The sequence below is a fragment of the Erpetoichthys calabaricus genome, chromosome 14, assembly GCF_900747795.2.
Source record: "Erpetoichthys calabaricus chromosome 14, fErpCal1.3, whole genome shotgun sequence".
NCBI lineage: Eukaryota > Metazoa > Chordata > Cladistia > Polypteriformes > Polypteridae > Erpetoichthys > Erpetoichthys calabaricus.
Genome location: NC_041407.2, coordinates 98145405 through 98168509, shown reverse-complemented (window position 1 = coordinate 98168509; position 23105 = coordinate 98145405). Strand labels below are relative to the sequence as shown.

General features: G+C 33.8%; 2 protein-coding genes across 6 annotated transcripts in view; both read left to right on the top strand.

Moving 5' to 3' along the window:
- Positions 1-23105, top strand: part of hoxb3a (homeobox B3a) — a 51589-nt gene that overhangs the window by 12570 nt on the left and 15914 nt on the right. The window contains exons 2-3 of one of the 5 annotated variants that reach the window (XM_051936197.1): positions 16097-16295; positions 19357-19454. The exons of 1 other annotated variant lie outside the window; for it this stretch is intronic. The gene's annotated coding sequence lies outside the window, so the exon portion shown is untranslated. Of the gene's footprint in view, positions 1-15963; positions 16296-19356; positions 19455-20601; positions 20651-23105 lie in introns of those variants that run through there. 3 more of the 5 variants (XM_051936196.1, XM_028819528.2, XM_051936198.1) reach the window with 3 other exon arrangements.
- Positions 11622-15465, top strand: hoxb4a (homeobox B4a). Its single transcript, XM_028819531.2, has 2 exons — positions 11622-12342; positions 13046-15465. Exons 1-2 carry the CDS (start codon positions 11922-11924, stop codon positions 13369-13371), a joined length of 747 nt encoding a protein of 248 aa, XP_028675364.1. The 5' UTR covers positions 11622-11921; the 3' UTR covers positions 13372-15465.

Below are 23105 nucleotides of genomic sequence, written 5' to 3'. Positions count from 1 at the left end.
TTCTTTCTTCTTTCAAATGTCAATGTGATTAAATCTTTCAAAAACCTGTAAAAGCCAATCTAGGTTTTGTCTTTGTTCATGTGTGTATACTTTTACTCGAATGACAAATGTACAATATGTTATTATTCATGTGCGAAAAAGGTTGTAAATAATTATACATTTTTAATGTGATCAAGAATATTTGTAGTAAGCAGTGTGAATGACAAGCATTCTGTGGAAAATGGCATCTGTCATGTGCGACTGCCACTTAGTATTTTGCGAATAAGCTTTTTTGTATTTGTTTGTAGCTTAACTTGAAGTACAAAACATAATTAAAATAAAAATAAAGAGATCTCCTATTCACTTCACATGGTGTCAGACTTTATTTTGTATTGATGTCTTTTGTGTAAACTAAGATAATGCACACCCATGATAAGGGCAACTGTACCGTTGAATTAAACCATTAGGGACAACTTTAATAGATGAGTACTCCATATAAAGTTAACTGCATCGCTCCTTTACTGCTTTACGTCATAACTTTCGCCCTTAGCGCTCAATCTCTTGCTGTGGAACACGGAGATAAGTTAGAAACGAAGGAAGGAAACAAAGTCGACTTTTGAAGGTAATACGCGAATCAGGGATATCGCTGTTATGCTCTGGATCTGTGGTCCAGAACTAATTTTACTTATCATATTATGTCTATCTACTATCAATTGAGTGTTTCCCAGCTAAAATGTGTATTGAATTTTATATATAATATTAAGCCAAAGCGATAATCGTGTGATGACAGCAGTTAAATAGAAAAGGACAGATTGCAATACCACAGAAGTCACCGTTTCACGACTATACTATTAACATTAATAAAAGTCAAGAGAACCACTTTTTCCCCAGGAATAGTAAGTCCAACTCGCCTACGTGTTATCTGTTTCTGTTGCCCTCTTTTGGGCAACTCTTGTCACTTACACTTTCTACAAAAAAAAGTAAACTTGTAACCTTCAAACTTACCAATGACGGTCATTGGCGGAGATCTGCATGTAACTTTTTGAAAGTAATGCTTGAAACACTCTTCTTGCAGAAGTTACCATCTTGCCCACGGTATCCTTTGCTTTAAATTTGAGTTATCCGTTTACCAAAGTATACCAAAAGTAGGTATGACATTTCGATGTCAAATGGATGAGGGTTTTATCTAGAAGTTAGATCGTAAAAATCGCCCAGACCATAGACAGATACCCCTCACTGGCTCTCAAAAGTCACGTGGGGTCCATAAAGTTAGTTTTATGGTTTTGGGGAGTTGACAATGTACTATATATTTCCCGTTCTAGAATGTAAGTGACGGTTTAACTGCTTCTCTGGGATTGTAAAGGGTCAGAAACGTGTTCTAGACAAGCCATATCTTCAGCCCAGCACTTGGTGCACTTTGCCAGCTATGGCAAATATGCCACAGTACAGCTGAAGTGTGAGAAGCTGAAGGGAGGGCAGTCCTCATTTAAAGTAAGTAATTCTCTGAGTTCTAACGTATTTATTTATTTATTTGTTTATTGTGCCTTTATTTATTTATTTTCTGAACAATTTGTGTCAGTTATTAAACATGTTCTTGGTAAACCGAGTTGTCGGGGGATAAGTGACTTCGTCATCATATGTCTAAATAAAGGGAACAGATTTTTTGTCTTTTATGCTCCCTGTAGTTCAGTTTTACATTATATATCGCTGCTGTTTCTTGAATTTTCTTAAAATGCTCCTATGCTTCCCATAGTAACAGGTCCAAATCAAAAAACAGATATTTAGATGTTGAACTAATAAAATGAAATTCTGCTTCTTCTCAACCTCATCATAATATGACTAGGATTATTATTGTTATTCTTGTTTTATTGCCATTGATTGATTTATACATGATATTATTATAATTTTCTATATAATTCTAGGGAGTTATTTCTAAATACTGTTTTTCAAAAATGCTATAGAGGGTACAGTGTAAAAGCTAACATATTGTTAACTTGCTCACACTACAGGACAAAAATAAAGTAATGCAGAATACAATTTTTTGATTTTATATATATATATATATATATATATATATATATATATATATATGTATATGTATATGTATATGTATATGTATGTATAAAAAGGAGACCCATCAAAACGTTGATTCACTCCCACTTTTTCGAGCGTCTGTGGGATTTTGTTTTTTGTATGATATCTTTACTACACTTAGGAGACTGTTTGAAACAACGTAACAACCATTATTCACAACTCACACTCTACAGGGAATTACATCTGAAAAGTTTTTAAAGGTTGAAAATCTTTCAATTATTTATTATACAAACTCATTTTAAATTTCTGAAACGGAAACCTGTTTAATAAAATAATAATAGTTCTTTGGTATTTGCAGGATTTCTCCAGCAATTTGCATATTTTTTATATTGTATTATTTTTTAAGTCTTTTTGAAACAAGTCCGCTAAGTTATTGTATCGTTCATTGACAGATGGTTTGCTGTATTTTTGTCATTTTATACGTCGTGTCGTCAATTGATTTTCATCTGACACTTTGGAGAAGAGTATCATTTAGTCTTTGAAAAGCCACGATTGGTTACTTCAATTGTTATTAATGTACCTAAGTATGAACTGCGTTTTACTAACGTCCAGTATGTTGCCCGTACCTTCTTGATAATATAGGTGTAAATGACATCCATCAGCATACATACCCTTTCCAAATCCGAAGTAATACCGGATTATAATTATGGAAATAAATATCTTTTTTCCCCCAATCTCAAACCCTTTAAAATGAACTTTCCTAATGCTTTGAAAACATATATGCTTTGCAAAAATAATTTAAAGTTTCAGTTTGTTATTTCTGCAGTGATTCCGGTAATATGTTGAGTATGACAGCATTTCACTTACAGAGTAGCAATTATCGTAGTTGATCAAACCTGTGTGATTCTTAATGTAAGTCCATATTGATTGAGTTTGCCGCTTTGTTGAGATGCGTTTGTCACTATTCGTTCTATCCTTCAGTTCTTCTAACTCTACAAAGTAGAGTTTCCTGTGTAGTTTATAAGGCTGATGTTGCTATTCCTTACTGTCTTTGCTTACAGTATTCATCTGTGGGGGTGGGGATTAGCGAACGTCGTATCAAAAGTTCAGAAAGTGGATTTTTTTTTTCGAAGTCTCTACTTGGTTCAGTAAGGAAATTTGGGATCATAAACAGGAAAACACGTCTGTGATCGTCCTGAAAGTCAGGGTTTCAGTTCAATTATTCTTCAGTTTCCTTTTTTTCATAATGACACAGGACGGAATGCTGGAAATTCACAACTGAGTGGTTGTAGTATGTATTTTTACGATATCAGTTCAAAATGCCTAGTTATTGTAAAATGTACATTAAATGTTATACACTCGTTCAATTTACAGTAAATTTATTAACTCAGTCTCTGTACTGTGAACATAAGTGTGTCTTGTGTATGTGAGAACAGAGGCAAGTCCCATAGCCCGTTGCTCTAAAACTGACCAAAACAGTCTGATATTTTAATAAAAGTAGCGAAATAAATAAGCAAAATATTATATAATATTTACTAGTATTTAACAAATAAATGTGTAATGCGTAAATATTTTGCCAAACTTGATAAACCGATAGCAGATTAAAAGTAAAAAAATATTTAATTGTTCAGGAAACGTGAAAATCTTTTCCTTTACTTCTGTTTTATAAATATATCTGCCGATTTCAGAAACGTCATAATGCAGAATGGTTTCGAGCAAATAATATCCTTTTGTTTACTTACATTTTTTCATAAATGATTTTCTTGCTCAGAAACCAAGAAAATATTCAACTTTTCACTCTGAAACATTAAAAGACAACAATTCTGAACGATTAAGTTGCCATCCAACAAATATAATGTGGTTTGCATATTGATAGGAGTAATCTGCGCTCATATCTCATCAATAATTCATTGAAGCAGGGATCATTTCGAGGTCAGCAGACTATTGCTGCTCAGCGTTTCAAGGAGGGCCAACGCTTCCCATCAAAACTCAATGGCTGTATCTAACACATCCTTATGGGGGACCTTTTTCTTCCTTTTTATAGGAATATTAACAGTTACTGCCAATTTAAATGAACAAAGTAAAGGCCTCTTGAATTTAATATAAATAAAACATTAATGATTACTTTATCAACTATAAATTGACTAGCTTCCACTGCGCAGTGCTGCTCTCCTCTCTAAATCATGTGTCTATGACATTCGTTTATTAGTTTATATTGTAAGTTCAAATACCAGTTTTAATGTTTATTAAGAAATACAAAATTACATATATAATTTAACTTTTAATAATATTTTATTGTCCAGTTGATCTTTTGTTAAGTTAATTAAACTCTGAATTTAATGATTGTCTTAATTAAGTGGTATAAAACTCCTTGGAAGCTCGTCACCACGAAGTGTCCATTTGCTCTACATAATGCATTTTAATATTAGCTCAAAAAATTATTACTCTCTCACTATAGCCAATACATATTTTTGCAGAAAAGAAGACTGACTGCAGATCAGCATTAGAAGAAACCAGTGAAACCAAACGTAGAAAGAATTTATCTTTAAAATGTATTAAAGATATATATCTAATTCAATCATGAAGATAGTCATCTATTACTATGCGATTATTTTTTAACCACACAGGATAGACGGCGTTTTTGCATTGTTTTTAGCATTAGGTTATTTGAATGAGTTTAATAAAAGGCAACGGATGCAGAAGTGCGTTAAACAATGTACACAGTAGTGAATATTTATATTTCCGTTTTGTAACTTTGAACGAAATAATTTTAGCATTCAATTTGTTAACTTTTATTAATAAATTGAGAGTAAATCACATCATTTCCTTTATTAGCTACTTCAAAGTTTCTTTCTCTAAAGCCATCTGTTTTAATCTATCCGGGAGAACTTACACTGGAAAAAAGTATATATATATATATATATATATATATATATATATATATATATATATATATATATATATATATATATGAATATGTGCATACTGTATATGCTTAAATTGCTTCTATTGCATGCATCCGTGGGTTGTAACGTCTGCAAACTGCCAGCAGAGCCCGCTTCAGACCAAGTTCACTGCCAATGCATCCTACAGCTCTCCGCTCCACCAGCCCTTTTTATCACTTTGGTTTCCTTCTTAGAAGGACATTTGTTAATCTGTGTTAATATTGTGAAATTATGCTACATTTTATATCGTTTGTAATGCAATATTTGAAGCTTTTTGTTTTTTCTAAAAACTTGCCTTAAAATAATAATCGATGTTTCATTGGTTGAAAATGTCATTGTGATCCGTGAAGACCAAAGACAAACATATAAAATAACTAAATAAACATTTAAAAGTGTTAATAAATTGTTAATAGTGGTCGTTTTGTAACCTTTTGAAGTTCCTGAATAGGCACATGAAAGAAATATCTGTTTTACTATAGTTTAGTACGCATAAGAATGAAGTAAATTGCTCACAAAAAAGTTCAACAAGTTAAAAAAAGACGAACGCAGTGTCCCTAAAATATTTGTAGCGTCATACATTTGAAGGTTAGAAAACTTGAGGGTCAATAGTTTGGCGCTGTCAAATCAGCCGCAATTACATTGGCTTATTATGGAACGTTAAAGAGCTGGAGGAGGACAGTCCATGGTCTATACGCAGAACCGTAAGCATGACCTTCACTGTAACATACCGCTCTGCAGGAAGAGAAAAATGTGTGTATGGGATGGGTAGGGGGTTAAGGATTTTGGAGAATTGATTTAAACATTGGAGATACTGCACCAACCACTGCAAATTCGAGATGTGCTGTTAAGATAAGCTTGGCTATTAAACAAGATTGCATTTTAGCAAAAATAATGACATTTAGAGAAGCCGAAAGCTCCGTTTTATGGCACTAAAAATGTACAATAATTTGCTTCTAAAAACATACTGCAGCACTGAAATACCTTATAAGAAAATTCATTATTTATTTGTTTTTTTTTATCTCGATCTCAACTCAACTTATTCAGATATAGTGCTCTTCACTTAGAAATAAATACTATTACTATAGTTATATTTCTTTATGAAGATGATAAAAAATTCAGACCCTCAGGAGGTATAAGGCTGATTTGGAATTTTATTATTTTAATACAAAGTATTTTCTAAGACAGTCCGGTTGGTATGCTTATATCAGGCCTAGGCCAAGACACATACAAAACGTTTATGTGGTGTGTATTCTTGAATTCTATTATTATTATTATTATTATTATTATTATTATTATTATTATTATTATTATTATTAGTAGTAGTAGTAGTAGTAGTAGTAGTAGTAGTAGTAGTAGTAGTAGTAGTATTGGTGGTGGTGTTATTGTTGATAATTTTAGTATAACTTTTAAAAGCAATAAAATAACTACTTTAGTTGGAGCTATAAGGAGAACGAATACACTACATATTTCACGATCATGACAGATCAAAACTTAGAGTTCATGTATTTATAACACCATGCTGTCTTCAACTGTACTTGACATTTTAAACAGAAATTCAAACAAATCAAGTGCTAACACAAAGAGCTGGAGTACCATACCATTTGCAATGAGAAATTAAACGAATTCAATAACTTTTTATTTTAATAAAGACTTCTAGTTGTTCTACAAAAACTTTACTTGTAAACATGACTCATTATAAAATATTGATTGTTACTTCTGCTAATGTTAATAGTTACTAAATTCTCACATAGTCAGAAAATGTTAGGTATACATAAAGTACCTATGTTGTAATAACTGATTAAATGTATGACAAAAGAGGATGTTACAATAATGTATTTGTTAGACACACATTTACTCAGGTACAGCATATATAGCATACATGGCAGCAGATTTACACAAAAATCATTATTTATTTGTGTATTTTAATATGTACACAAATATGTGTATAGATAGATAGATAGATAGATAGATAGATAGATAGATAGATAGATAGATAGATAGATAGTAGGGACAGACTGCCTATATAAAAGTGCTTATGAAATTTGTCAAGCAAGACGCTAATAAATAACTACCGGAGAGAAGCATGCATCTTTCGGTTTTAAAAACTGCTTAAGTCTAAGGGTAATAACACAGAAGTAATTTCTATACCTGCCAAGAATATTTAAGTTTTTTTTTTTATACATCCAAATATCACAGGTGCAAACTAAATTGAAAAGGCACCAGGCTAATATGCAATTAACATTACTTGCATTAGAAAAAAGTCTTCAGATACCACTAAATCCACAATACGATAGCTGGATTATTTCTTTCTTTCTTTCTCTCTTTCTTTCTTTTTTTTTTGTCTTCCATTGTCAATTCTATATAGCACGTGTTACGCAAAGTGACTAAGAAATTATAAGGACAAGAAGGCAAGTTGCATTCTATTTTATTGATTTTAAACCTTAAAGCACACATACCTAATCAAGGCAGCGAGGGTATAAGACTGTATGATAGCAGCTTATAAAAGTGCACTATGTGGTAGATCAGTATACTCGTTAAGACGTGGTGTGAAAAAGACATAGTAAACGGAAAATAATTCCATTAGCAAACACAACCCGTTTGAGTTCAACTGCGGGGCACCGCATTAATTTGGATTCCCTTCTGACCCTCTACGTTGCCTGGCAGGGAATCGCAATGCATCTTTAATATCTGCAAGGGAAATATAATTAAATGAAAAGAAATAGTAATGGCCATTGACATATAATTACATTCCCAATCAATAAGAATAATTTAAATACATACTATAGTTAGTTATTTTACTCTGTTATGTACCAAGTCAGTTTTAAAGTGTCGTTCTTCCCGTATTAGTTTTATACTGCATGCCTCATATTCATAATTTGTTTATTTCGATGTATCAGCGTGTATGTATTTTTACGTCTATAACTGATCGTGATTTAGCCAGCTGTCTAATAAATTAATTTTGTAAATGTCAGTTTGAATTCTGTCTGTGAATACAAGTTGTTTTTTTTTAACTATAAAAGCAATATTTGTGCAGTAATCGAAATGTAAGACTTGGCTCTTCAGAGCTTTTTTTTTCAGGCTCTGGGGACTGTTTTGAATAAATCCCCCTTTCTGGCTATTTTTCTCCAAAGTAATGACCTGGGCAAAATTCAATATGACCGAGCAAGCGGTATGCATTACTATAGAAGTCGCAAGTGGGAGAGCCCTCTAGAAGGGGTGAAACGCAGGTCAGCGCGTCTAACAAATATTAAAATGTACTGGGATGCATGACACGCCTAGCTGTTTAACAAAGACTGCCAAAGTATTAGATTAATACGAAAACTTGGGGTTTCACAGCAAAATGTTCGAGAGGCCCGAGGGTTTCTCGCATTTAGAACACTTGTAAAGGTATTGTGGTTTTAGTTGTACTAACTACACAGCAATGTTCTACAGGGTACGTTTCACTTGGGTTAAGACGTCAAAGGAGGGGTTGTGTAAGGAGATGAAGTTCATCTTCTACGACGTTATTTTTTCCCCTACGTTTTATTGTTTGCTTCTTCTCGAAGTCCTTCTCGGTTTGCAGTGTGTGTGTTTTTTTTTTTTCTCGTTATCTTTTAAGATATCGTTTTCTGTAGTAATGGCGAAAAGTTTGGCTCAGTCTGCGGAAAGAAAGGACAGAAACTGCAATAGGAAATAAAAGGCCACGGACACAACCTGTAGCACGGAACTCAAAATGGTAAGGCTAACGTTTAACTTAAGGAAAATGAGAGCTTTAAAAGTGTGATAGATGTTAGAATGTTCTTTGAAACGTTGCTTTGAAGCAACGCAAGTAATGGAAGTTCTAAAACCTGAAATAAAGAACAAAGACACGATAAAACAGGATCGTTTAATTAATCTGGAGATGACATTTTAACTTGGGTCTCGCGGCAGGTGCTTCTCTTAAATGGCCACGTGTTTGTGAACTTAACCTTTTTATAATTCGGGTTAGTTTTTGGAAGTCTTTGTTTTTCTATGCAGAAACTGAGCCACTTACTTTATTATTTTGATTGTCTATGTGAATGGAGACTAGTGAGAGGTAAAAAGAATGATAGAGTCATTGATATGATATGAAGCGGGGGCTGGGTGTGCATATGTGTGTTGGGGGCGGGGGGGGGGGGGGGGGGCAAATTCACAGAATGGAAAAACCCTAAGGGGTGTATTTTTTTTTAACCAGAATAAGCCAGACAAAACGCAATGGATCGTTTAGGGACCAAATAGCATTTGAGATAATGGCATTTTTAACAAAGAATTCACATTTTAAAAATATGAATATTGTAAGCCCAGAAAGAGTTCTGTGTCACTCAGCAACATTTTTAAGAAAATTTTTGTATAATTGAAGAGTTTCAGTTGATGTATTTTTTGATTACTTAAAATATGAATTAAAATGCTTGATAATGGATGTACACACTGGATCTGTTTATTTTGTAAGGTTAAATGTAAAGATTTAAAACGGGGGGTGTGTTCATACTCAATATTTTAAAATAAATATCAGCAAAAATTACCAAAATTTAAGATAAAATTGGAGCAATGATATAACCCGTTCTTTCTGAGATAATTCATGTATTGGAAATAACCTGGAGATCCTAAACGAAAAAATCGCCTTTTAATAACCTACAGTAAATTTATTTGAGGTACCTTTAGCAGGGGGGTAGGGAATGTGAGATGGCTGCTGTATTTTATTAAATGATTATAAATGATTACTTTACACGATAGTTAATATACGCAAAAGAAATATACAGTTTTTTGTATTTTTATTTGGCTTTTCACAAAAATCGATTTTTTTTTAGCATGCAAAATGTTCTTTAATTGTGCTGTTGTGCAATATGTTATTTCATTAACTCTCTATGATTTTGATTAAATATCTACGTGATATTAATCTAAAATGTATAACGAGATATTTATGTCTAAGTATGTCTCCAATATAAATGAAAGAGGAGTTGTCTTTGTTAAATGGTTCCATGCGTTTTTAATCAAATGTTTTAAAAACTGCTATAGTGTGAATCTGGGTGTTTTTATGTATGTATGAATTGTCTCTGAAGACCGACACGTGCCATTTTGTATATGCCCTCGAAACGGTACATATATACATTACACTAAAAAAGAAAAATAATAATATCTTAGCTAGTGTATTATCGCTTCGAACTTTCAGCACTACTGTTTATGTTTTAAAAGGTTGAATTTTGCCTTTATAAACATCTCATGAAATATCCACATTGAATCAAAATCATCTTCTTAAACGTAGCAGACAAAATGTAACTATACCACAAAGTTCACGCACTCTTTTTTTTCGGTGTTTTATGTACATTTTACGTAACTGTGTATTGTCAACGATAATTGCAAGCCACTAATTCAAGATCATTTTTTACTGTTTGTTCAGTAACTGCTTTGACTGGTAAGACGTGATGGACTGTCGTGAAAAGACATGATTTTTTATGTATTTCAAGTTTCGAGTTGAAATTGTAATTTGTCCAGATATTATATAACCATCTAAGCGAACATGTAGATACAGATACGAATTTTAAAAAATGAGAAAGGCAAGTGGATATGACATCTACACATATACGAATAATTTTGGTGTTTTCAGCAACAATGGTATTTTAAGGATCACGCGATTTCTTTCTTTTCAGTTAGTCGATGCACTATATATATATATATATATATACATTTATCACTGCAAGGCAGCGATCTGCGATGAAGGATTTTACAGCGAAAAAGATGACAATGAAACACATGTCTTCTATATATACCCTGTAGATCCGAATTTGTGTGAACAGAGAAGCGGTCACAAATTCGTATCTAGGGGAGTATGTAGTAGATATATACGCTACGCTGCCAGCTGACAAAGATGTTACCAGAGATAAAGAAGTATGAGTACAAGAATTCTGAACGTATGCCTGATTAAAAAGAAAATAGTAATCTGATAACTTTTTATATTGTTAAGAACTATAATTAGACTGCATTTGCGTAATTCATGAAACAATTATAATATAGAGCAATTTAACTGAAGATTGTTAGCAAAATATAAGGGTTTAGTTGAGGGTCAATTTCATGAAGTGTGATTAGGATTATATTCTTATTTTATCAAATAATAATATTCCAAACGGGAATCAAAAATGAAAAATAAATACACGAACAGTATAATTATTTTCAGCTTTTAATCTGTATTCAAGTATTTATTGTAATATTTTTTCCTGATTAAATAGTATAACGCATTTGAATAAAAAGTATATTTTGAAAACTTTCATCATCTACTCGATTAGAAAACGCGCTCACAAGCAAAGGGGTATTTAGTCTCCCTGAAGCCGTTAGGTTAATGCAAGACTAACTGTGATTTAGGAGCTTGGTATCCCGAATTAGTTGATGAATTTTTTATCGATCCAAACAAGCCCAGATTTATCTCTGACAAGCGTTGGCTGTGCTTTGAAAACTCCAGATCCTTCTATCGTCGCTAATAGGAGGAAAAAGTAAAACGCAAGCCAAGATATCCAACGCCCTGCCTTTAATTTATTTTCATGAACACGAGCCAAAATCATTTCAAGTTTAAAAAAATTCCTAACTATGAAAGATAAGCAACACCTCCCGATCAGCGCAAACATTTCATGGTAATTTTGCCCTTGAAAATGCCAAGATAACACGCAGTTTTCATTATTGGCAGAGGTACGTTTCATATAATTTTGAAGTATGTCATTCGTGATGCTTATGGAAGAGATAAAAAAACGATACAATAGAATATGTAGGAAAAACTGCGGCTGTTTAGAGTAAGCTGAGTCTGATCCCGTTTCCTTATCCGGGAAATGCACAGTTTCTCGCCATTGGCTATAGGTGTCACGTGTTATCTTAACTTTGTTCACTTGACAGAAAGTAGGAGGGTTTACGAAACAGGAAAACGAGTAAAGGGATAGAAATAAATTTTAGTATATTTTTGTGTGCAATTCAAAGAAATTAATGGCCATGAGTTCTTTTTTGATCAACTCCAACTATGTGGACCCGAAGTTTCCACCCTGTGAGGAATATTCTCAAAATGATTACCTACCAAGCCACTCTCCTGACTATTACAGCAGCCAGAGGCGAGAGACTGCTTTCCAACATGAGGCGATGTTTCATCAGCGGTCAGCTTGCACGGATCAGCCTTACTCGTCGTGCCAGGGTCCCGGCCAGCCCTCCGTAGTCTTGCCCTCCAGAGGTCACGTCCATGCACAAACCGGACTACAGAGCCAAGTAACGGAACCCAGTAACCCTTGTGAATCGGTTACCCCCAGTCCTCCGCCCGCCTGTAGTCAAAACTCTACGAACCAAACCACTTCTTCCACTTCTTGCAAGGAGCCAGTAGTTTACCCATGGATGAAAAAAGTCCATGTAAACATCGGTAAGTCAACTAACTTTTACAGCACCTTCAAAGCTTTTATTCAGACTAGAGAGAAAGCTAAGTGTCCGGTGTTAACTCTATTCCACCCGTTGTAAACTGGCCCTTTCTCGAGATTTACGATCGTCTGTTTGCGGGGCAGTATAATTACATCCTCCATAAATTTTTATTGCTCTACTTGGCCAAGTGCCTTTGAAGTCTTTGCAACCTTCCTACTCTAATTTCATTCAGGGAAACCTTTTATGACTCTTAAGTCCGTAACTTAGGTTTTATGTTTTGTAATTCGTATTTAAGTGGTAAGAAATTTTCATGTTCATAATTATTTTATATTATTTTAGTGAAACGAAACGTCCGTGTGTACTGATTTTTGCATTGTTTAATATACATCAAATACAAGGAATTCTTACAGAATATATTAGAAATTTCAGAGTTTCGTATATTTAAAAGTATAGATAGTGCAAAAAGCATGTGATTGTTTAAACAAAATTGGAAAATATATGCATTTAGTATACCGGAATATTTAAAATATTGTGCGTTAAAATATTTTGCAATAATTAGGCATGATTAAAAACACAGAGATAGATAGATAGATAGATAGATAGATAGATAGATAGATAGATAGATAGATAGATAGATAGATAGATGGATAGATAGATAGATAGATAGATAGATGACTGAAGTTATTCTCTTTATTCTCTTGTTTTAGTGAATCCAAATTACACTGGGGGAGAGCCGAAGCGTTCGCGTACAGCTTATACTAGACAGCAAGTCCTGGAGCTGGAGAAGGAGTTTCACTACAACCGCTACTTAACCCGCAGACGCAGAGTGGAAATTGCCCATACTCTGTGCTTGTCAGAGCGCCAGATCAAAATATGGTTCCAGAATCGTAGAATGAAATGGAAAAAGGACCACAAGCTGCCCAACACCAAAATCAGGTCTAACAGCTCGCCGGCTACAAACTCTGCTGGAGCGCAGCAAGCACAAGGAGGGTCCCAGAATCGAGTCTCCAACGGTCCTCCACCAAGTCTATAGCTCCGCTCATTTTTTGCTGTCTTGTATGTATTAATGCATAATTATCCGTTCTTCGAAGGGAATTGAACAACACAACCTAAAAGAAACATGGAAAACCAAGGGACTGCTTATTTATTAAAATGCTAAAAACGGGAGGTGGACAAGACTTCCATAAAAGCACACTTTTGCAATATTTTCTGTTTGTGGCTCGCAGTCCTTGAGCACCCCCGCCAATCCACTCCACACCCCCACCCCCGCCCCCATTAAGAAGAAGGCTACAGCAGATAGTAGTAGTTTTCAGATTTGGCGAAGATGGATCCCTGTTTCATCTTTAATCATGCCAAACTCAGCCCCATTTGTCATGTTTACTCTGCGGTACAAAGGACGAACCTTATGCCTACCATTACCTCGACAAGTAACGCTCACTTTAATAAATGAGGTCCTTTTTCGTCAAGAGGAACAGTGTTTCTTTTCCCTTTACTGCTCCTTCTACGGGAAATAAATATAAAAATGAAAAAGAGTTCAGTTCAGACATATATCAAGAAATCACAGGAAATGCACTGTGAATTTCAGTTCTCCGGATCTGATGCAGAATGTAAAGGAATCATGCACTCTGTCGTGAATGCCATGTTTAAGTCTTTATATATAAGAGAGAGACAATATCTTCATTTTAACTTTTCATATGAACAAAAACTGAGTGCAAAATGACATTCTTCAACCCAAAGGACGAAGACTCTGCACTTAGCCAGTGGAAATTCCATTTATAGCCAACGGAATCAGACTGTTACTAAGTTTTTTTCGGCCTGGTGTTATGAATTACCTCATTTGTGATTTGTTTTCTTAATTGCTGTTGTTCCAGAATTACAAAATCGATCTTTCATTTCAGAAAGTTGAATATAAAGCTATAAGCTATTGTAAATCATACTTTATTTAAGTACATGTAAGATATTAAGGTGCGTAAACGTTTCTTTCTCCACCTTCTCCTACTATCTTTACCCCCCCCCCCCCCCCCATCACCAAACACACACACACTCTTTCTTTGTCTCTCTAACGTTGTTTCTCGAACACGCATTATTATTTAAAGCGGGACACGCTGTTTTTATCATCTATGTTTTATCACCATATTCTTTACATTCCATATAGTCCTAGATCTGGTTTCTGCCATTCGGAGAGTACGAAGCCTGTGTTGTGGTTTCTAGCTCATGATTTTCTTGTTGTTCTTCGTATATCTGCCCTGGTATTTGTATATAGTTATAGAATTAAATAAAGAAAGAAAACAACCAAATATACATTTTCCACGTGTCTTTCTTGACCCACAACCCCCTACTCTCACACAAACACACACACACACTCTCGACACCGTTTCTATTTACTGAAGATTTTTTTCTTAAATAAAATGTAATAGTTTTTGTATTTGTGAGTATGTGTGCGAGGGATTTCGTTAACGCACAGTAATTTATTATAGAAACACAAGTTTTATATATTTATCTTTTTTTTAACAAAATTCGTTTATTTGGAAAACATACCTAGGCTTACCGCTGGTTTCTATATTATGATTTATATCTTATATAGAAGAGTAATACTAGAGCATTACGTCCTGTAATCTCGTTCTAAATCACAAGCCTTCGCTTTTCCCGTATCTCCTTCCTCGTTTTGCTGGGGTTCACGATTCTTACTATTCGATGCTTCATGATGCTTGTAATTGGGTACCCCGTTATACCAGGTTTAATAGTTTTCTTGCTCCGAGCTATTTAATGCATTAATGAGTGTAATTTTTGCACAGATGTCTCTCGGAGTTTGCAGGTTTCGTGTGTATTTTTTATATTACAAAGGAGCGGACCACTGCAATAGCTCAAATCCTGACAAGCAAATAGATAATCAAGAAGACAAATGACTTCTTTTGTGAGGCGCTGGTCTTGTATTAATTTTCATTTTCTTTCTTAGAACAACTATTGAAAAATACACTGCAAAAGAAAATAACATTCCATTTTCAGTTTCAGAAACTTTAAACAAAATAACACTCTAGAATTGCTCTTCTGGAAAAGCCATGGAGCAATCTATTACATGGTGAAAGTATTTGTTATTGGTGCATCCTTCTCATTCCTTGCCTGCATTGGGGGGGGGGGGGGGGGGGGGGGGGGGGGGTTGGGGTTCAAATTGGCTTAAAAAATTTCTCTCCACGTACTGGTAAACTCGTAAAAGATGTGCATTGATAAGATGTATCGATATCATATATTGCCAGCTGATAAATGTCCAATAACTAAACAACGTAAACCAATTGGATTTTCTATTATAGCTTGTTGTTTAAACACCTGAATATTGCTTATTTTTGGAAGGCTAAAATTGTTTAGACTTTTTTTTTTTTTTAATAAAGTATTAAGTTTTATTTTATTGTGGACTCCCTAAATAGATTTATTTTTAAAAACTCCCTTTTCTTTTTTATATTAATATGTAAATATAGCTTGAACCCGCATACAAACGCACGCAAATACAAAGGTTCACAAAATCACAGAATCTGAAATAAATGAATTTGTGTGGTACAAATACAATATGCCCACTGGAATGCTTTTCTGTACCCTAAATCAAAGCATGTGTCTCGGGCTTTATGAATAGGATCGAATGTGCTTCTATAGAGGTTCAGAGCCATTATTTTAAAGACAGACCTAAGAAAAATGTGAGAATTATGCAGAAAATCATTAATCACTCCTTTTCTTTTAAATACTTATTCTCTCCTATTGTTATTCAGCAGCAAATCTGGACAGACCTTCTGTTAAGAGATGAGAAAGTCTTGAAGTCACTTGAAGATTCTTCAGTTTTTGACCACAAAACCAAGATGTCTGATAAACTATTTCATTTTTTATTGCCTTTCCTCCTTTTTAAAGTAAAGAATTCTAATGAAAACATTTAGAGAAGACCTATGCCGGCAAAGCATGGATGCACTAAAGGTAATGAGGAATCTCTGGCTTGCTATTTTTATGGTTTTATTACCCTAGTTTCACATCCTGGCACGAAAATAGCCTAAAAGCACGCAAAGTAGTTGTGAAGACCTGTTTGAAATTGAAGTTTTTTGAAGTTGTGTTGCCTGAAAGTGAAGGTGGCAGATGGGTGTTGGTGACAAATATAAAGTAACGGATGCAGCTTATCTGTTTTGCACCTGTGATATTTGGAACTGCAAATAAAAAAAGTAATAATAAAAGAAATACTCTTCACAGACATAAAAATTCCTTCTGTGTAATTGCCCCTGGTGCATAAGTGGTTTATTAATTTTGAAAATCTTTAAAACCAAGAGATGAATGTTTTTTCCATCAATTGTTTAATATTGTCTTGCTTTGTTAATTTTATACTTGCTTTTTTATCTAATCAGTTTGTGCATTTTCTATCTATCTATCTATCTATCTATCTATCTATCTATCTATCTATCTATCTATCTATCTATCTATCTATCTATCTATCTATCATAATCAAGATAAAAGTCCTGGAAAGTAAATGTGTAATTGTTGGGCATTTTAATTCGGATTAACAATGAATATAATTTTCGTTCTCTTACAGAGCTCGCTGAATTTCATTGGTTTGGTGTACTCCGTGTTTTTGGTAGCAAAGTAATTGAAAAAAGTGAAAAAAAGATATACGTAGAAAAGAATATATAGGCGCAGAAATCGATTGTAGGATTGGACAGCAGCGTGGTAGCAATGGGTTCACCCAGAGGACACGTTTTCTGAGCGATTAGCTCTGTTTAATACTCTCTGTCTGACCTCAGGATCCCTTGACCTTTCTTAGACTGGACACTGCACTTTGTTACATTTTCAGAACAAAGCCCAGGCCAGGACTGCAAGAGAGCAAAACAACTTAAATCTAAACGCAAACCAATAGTTTGAAAATATGTCCCCAGGTTACCGGCATGATTTGCAATACGAATTTGTATACGCCAAAATTCACTTGTAGACCATATGCTTTTTTTTTTTTTACTGTTTTCAGAAAGTTAGTGTTTCGATTTTGCAGGATCTGCGTGAACGACTATTTGCGGGTTTTAATGCTGATATTATTTCAACCTTTGAGTGACTTGTCGAATTCTTTCTTAGTCGTTTGGGTTCCTCAATGACAAAGCAGATTCCAGCCAGTTGTGTGTGCTTTAAAGTACCCTGACGGAGTAGGAATGCGTTTAAAGGATTCTTTCCAGTTGTTTTGGCTTCAGTTTTCATATACTATAATCACTGCGTTGTGTGTTTAAATATTTAGCATGTTTATTTAATTATTTTAATTATTATGACATGTCCTTTAGATGCTAACAGTTTTGGAGATATTAAATATTAACCATGCATCCTCGATCTCCAATCCATTTTGCGGTTTTACTGAGAAGGCTCTTAGTTGTAATATGTTATGTAGCATATTACTTAGGACAAACTATAGCATCCTACTGTTTATTCAAAACCACTGCTGCCTGGAAATTGTGAATTTCTTCGTTGAAATTGCAGAACGGTGTAATGTTCATCATTATCTAGTTGATTTAAAGAACGATATTTTTCCAAGAATCGCATCTTAGTTGCCAGTTTCTTTTAATTCAACCATCCTGTTGATTTTGCCTTATCGAGTATGTTATTAAAGATATAACCATGTTGTCTTACCAATCTTTTACTTTGCTGTTCAGCCTATGAAAACAAAACAATTTGTATACTGAAATAGAATTGTATTGAAATCAATGCCTAGCTATTTCTTACGCTGGAAAACATAGGTATGCAGCTCAGATATGACCTTATTATCCTTATTCTGATGATTACATTTGTTATGCTGTGCAAGTAAAACGATACAGACCTCCACATGCCTTTCCGTTTACAGCTGTCTGTAACATTGTTTTATTATTGAAACGTGACATGAGGGTATTACTTGTCTAGATAGATAGATAGATAGATAGATAGATAGATAGATAGATAGATAGATAGATAGATAGATAGATAGATAGATAGATAGATCTGTGATATTAATTTGAGTTTTAATATTTATGATGTAATTCGTTTTGAACGCCCTTTCCAAATTTCACTATGTGAAATATTTTTTTGATAAGTAAACGATTATCATTGCTGGACAGGTTGCTAGGGCTAAGGTAGACTGGCTGAATTTTACAGACAACAGATGAAGTACGTGTACCTATTGATCATACATTAATAAACATCAGTACAAACAGTTTCCCCATGTATGTACAAAAGCGATTCACACTTGCAGACACACTTACTCACGCAGCTCCTATACGTGTATTTGTGTCAGCGTCTATCTGTGTTTATATTGCTGTGTCTAAACGTTGTCGTCGTCTTTAAAATGATTATTTCTTGTAGTAAAGACCCGGTGGTACCATTATTTTTAAAAGATTCCGCGGCGTGGTGCCCCTCTTTGACAGATTTATGATCCCCAATAAAGGCAGCGGTGTCCAGATTCGTAAATCAATCTCTTGTTCCACTATATAAACCAAAGACTTCGTAAAAAACATCGCGTTCACACTTTCATACCTGGCGTTGATATTTGATGGAGACATTCTTTGCAAAATTATACCTAAAAATGATGGGTGTGATAGTTCATATATATTATAATATTCGTTAACCGTAAGTGCAACGAGACGCTATTGTGTTGCTTTAAATATTAATACAAAGGAGACCTTATCAAATTCAGTCTTTATTTTTAAGTATTGCAGTCGATAATCTTTAAACCTGTTTGCTATGTTAGTGTATTTTTTCTAAGAGTAAATATTACTATTATTTCTATTTTTTAATTATCACTATTATTATGAAATGCATTGTGATATAAAAAGCACATTTTTAATAGTAAATGCATGCTGCAAGTTAAATTTTGTATAAAAAATAATATATATTATTATTTCTTATTATTGTTAAATGTATAAGAATATAAATTCGTTTGTTTTAGAAAACTGTGTAATTTTTATGCCGGCTTTCGCTTTTCAACATGAACTTGCATGCGCTTCAATGTGTCCTGTTCTATTGTTTCATTGTTTAACTTCAGGTTTTGCCATTTGGACATTTAAAATCACATCGAATAATAGCAGGTATTTATTCTTGAAAGGGAACCGTTTGGAGACCTGCAAAATGTATTTGCATAAGGTATCTGCTTTTCTTTGTTTCTGTTTTTGACTTTGTCGTGATTTTTTAAAATCAGTATTAAATTTGATAACAATTTACTTATTTCCACTTTTGCCCTTTCCGTGCTCCTGTTTTCAAGTATTTATACTTTCTTAAAGAAAACATTTTGATACTCTATTGTCATCACTGGACCACATAGTGCTTTTGCTCGACCTTCAGCATTCTGTTGGCGTCTTGTAAGTCTTTTGTCATACAGCTAAGTCTTTTGTTTCTAGATGCTATTGCGACACTGGAGTAAAATCGTGTGTTTTTCACGACTTGTTAATTATTTGATTTGAAATGTTATTTTTACACAAAAATAAATTGAGGATGGTGTGAAAAACAAATGAATTGATATAAAGCTTATGGGGGATAATAAATCATGCATAATGCAGGTAACTACTACCCTTTGAAATAATACGCACTCTTTCCTTTTAATATCGCTATCTTAACTTTCGCATAAAGTCTTAAAATTAAGTTCTGAACGCTCATAAAGCTTTTATCCATTCAAGTAAAGATTCTTAAAAGAGGGAAATAAAAGAAAATAATTCTTTATTAATGAAACGTACCCTGATAATTATAGTAATAGTAGTATTTGCAATACACAGTGCTGCATGCAAAGAAATTGTTCTCATTTTTGTTAAATATGTTAATATCGTAAATAATAACGATTTATATTACTTCACCTGAAAGCGTGCAGACAGTACTATATCATTAATCCGATTCACCTGTTAAAAGGATAAGATAGAGAATTGTGTTCATATATATATATATATATATATATATATATATATATATATATATATATATATATATATATAAGTATGTGTTTCTGCAATAGTCTGTTGTTCCAGTGGTAGGTCATCTTGGTCCTTCGAGTACGAAACTGAAAGGGACCCCTTCCCCCTACTGGTCACGTGATTCATTAAATAATTAATGCAGAGGTTGCAGAATAGATATGTATTCGTCAGGAAAATCGCAGACATGGTCTCCTTGTGTCTGACGTGAAATTCAACTGTCCTTTTAAAAACAAGCCTATAGCTGAGAAAAAAAGAGAGGGAGAGACGCACACAGAAGCTGCAATAAAACAAATTTGGAAGCCAGAGTCACACCGTGGGCTAGGATATTGTAAGTAGCCAAGGGGGGATCCCGATATCGGTAGTCATCTGTTCCTTTCAGTAAGTGTTCCTTTATTATTTATTGTTTTTCTTTTTTTTTATTATATTTGCAAATATGACATTTTACTTTCGTGCCATAATAACAGCGTGGATTCTTCTGTTGTTGTATAGTTTGTTTGCATTTTCAACCCATCGCTCCATTATGTCAGGTGTATATATATATATTTTTTTTAAAGCAACACAATCCTCTTTCTTTTCTTCTGCCTCTTTCAGTCACTTCCAGTCTTTTTCTCTCTCTCTCTCTCATACACACACACACTCTCTCTCTCCCTCTCTCCACAAACTCTCATTCTGTGATTTATTGCAATATGTATGTCAGCGGTAGTGCGGCTGCCATTGTGTGTTTGTGAGAGAGTTGTGTTGTTTATGGTGGTGTCCTCGATAAATCATTTCTCAGTGAAAATGATGTGCTAGTGATGATATTGTGGAATGAGGAAGGGCTTCTCCTATATCCTCACTTGCTCGTTCTTTTGCAGATCTCCCTATAGTTGATTACTGCCGACGATTTACAGTAATAGATCAGGGGCTAATATGAAAGCTGTGTAGCTCGGGGTCTTGAGTTACAGCGTGTGTGAATACCAATTAAGGACAGATTTGTTTAAATTTGGCAAAAAGGGAACGCCTTCTTTGCCATAGAAATCTTCCGTAAAAACTGGGATTTCTTCTGAAACGATTGCCAGAGATCCCACTTTTACAAAATTCTTTGTGCGGTTGCTTGAGACGCATGTCAGATAAACCATTAGAAAAAAAGGTTTCACTACGATGTAATCCTTTCTATCATAAACGTGTTTCACGTTTAATGTGAATTATAAACTAAGATAAAGATAAAATGGAGAATTCTGAGCGAATTACATGCCAGCGATGGGGTGGGGAGGGGGAGGGTAACGTTGCACTATTTACATGTACGTTCCAAACTTTATGAGTCTTTCTTCGGAAATGGTTTGGCATAATAGGCTATACGTCTAATCATATTTATGGTATTGTGCCTTATATGACACGTTAGTGAATATGGCAAGCCATCTTAATGGACAATTAATTTGAACCGCTCAGCTTGTAGTTCTTTACAAAAGAAAACTTTATTTTGATTTTTTTTTTTCATATTTTTGATATGTCAATCCTTTTTTCTATGTTACCTTTCCCTGTCCTTAGATATTAATTGGCTGTAATTTCAAATTGCATGCCATTTTTTTATTTAGTCTTTGGATTGTCAGACTAGACTAGATTTTGTTTGTATACACGTAGCCAGCTAAACTGAATGATTACCATGGATTTTCTTTTTTTTTTAGTTTCATACTCATAAATATGCAATCATATCTACTCGTCCATACAGTAAACCACTTGATATTGTGTATGAGTTTTTATTGCTTAAATTGATTATAAGACATACATAATAATGCACACGTTGCTAACATAAACTATAGATTTTAGCATAAAAAAGACAACAGCAAGAGTAAACATTTGACTTCATATTTATTTAGCGATAAAGGCAGACAGGTACCATTTTATCATAGCAACATTGTCCTGACAGAAACATATTTCTTTTTCAAATGTTTATATGTAATGTGGTATGAATTTATATTGTATATCGTTGTCTATATGTTATCAGTTAAAAAAGTTGTTTTAGTTTTAAAAGACGGAGCTTTAAACTTTAGAGGAAAAAATAGTTTTGCTTATTTGCAAATTGTAAACCACCGAAGTTGCCACAGATCGTTAATGTTTTAGTGAAAAAATAAAATAATTGTCTTTCATCCACAATAGAGACTGAAATTCAATTTGGTAAAGTATTGCCTTTGTTCCACGGCTTTTCTCATCTTTTTTTAATTTTATTTATTTATTTATTTATTTATTTATTTATTTATTTATAATGAGTCAAATAAATCATATGATATTTTCGATCAGCTGTAGATCAGAAAGCATCTGATTAAGTCCGGACTCCGTGTTCTTTCTGATAAAGTTAGAAAGAAGCGATTAATAGAGCCCAGTTTCCATTCTTTGTATTTGAATATTTGTTGATATAATTCTGCCATGTTCTTTATACATCCAATAGCAAAAGGGGGGTGAAAAAGAAAATCGATATTGAAACATCATTGGATCTTTTTCCAGGCATTTTCAGATCTCCATTCCATGTAAGCAGAATCCATCAGTTTACAATACCCTTCCCCAAAAGGAATAATACCAATTAAAATTTGTAAAACCAAAATATCTTTCCAATTCAAGGCAATAATTGATCTCAGTCTATTTGTGAAGTTCAGATCTTTTTGTCTGTTTATAAATATGTGAATTAAACGGTTTACTTTTCAAAGGTTACAGAGGAACATCTACAGAAGCCTTTCACAAAGGAACAATGCCCCTTTCAGAGCAGCCATTTTTAATTCTGTTCTTTACATATTGAAGTTGTGTGTGGGTATGTGCTCCTAGAACAAATGTCTGTTTCCAAACGAATGTTTCAGCTATT

Bases quoted from the DNA above. Each gene is read 5' to 3' on its own strand.
- hoxb4a (XM_028819531.2), top strand. From the start codon at position 11,922: ATGGCCATGAGTTCTTTTTTGATCAACTCCAACTATGTGGACCCGAAG. The intron at 12,343-13,045 runs GTAAGTCAACTA...CTCTTGTTTTAG, and splicing joins AAAAGTCCATGTAAACATCG to TGAATCCAAATTACACTGGG.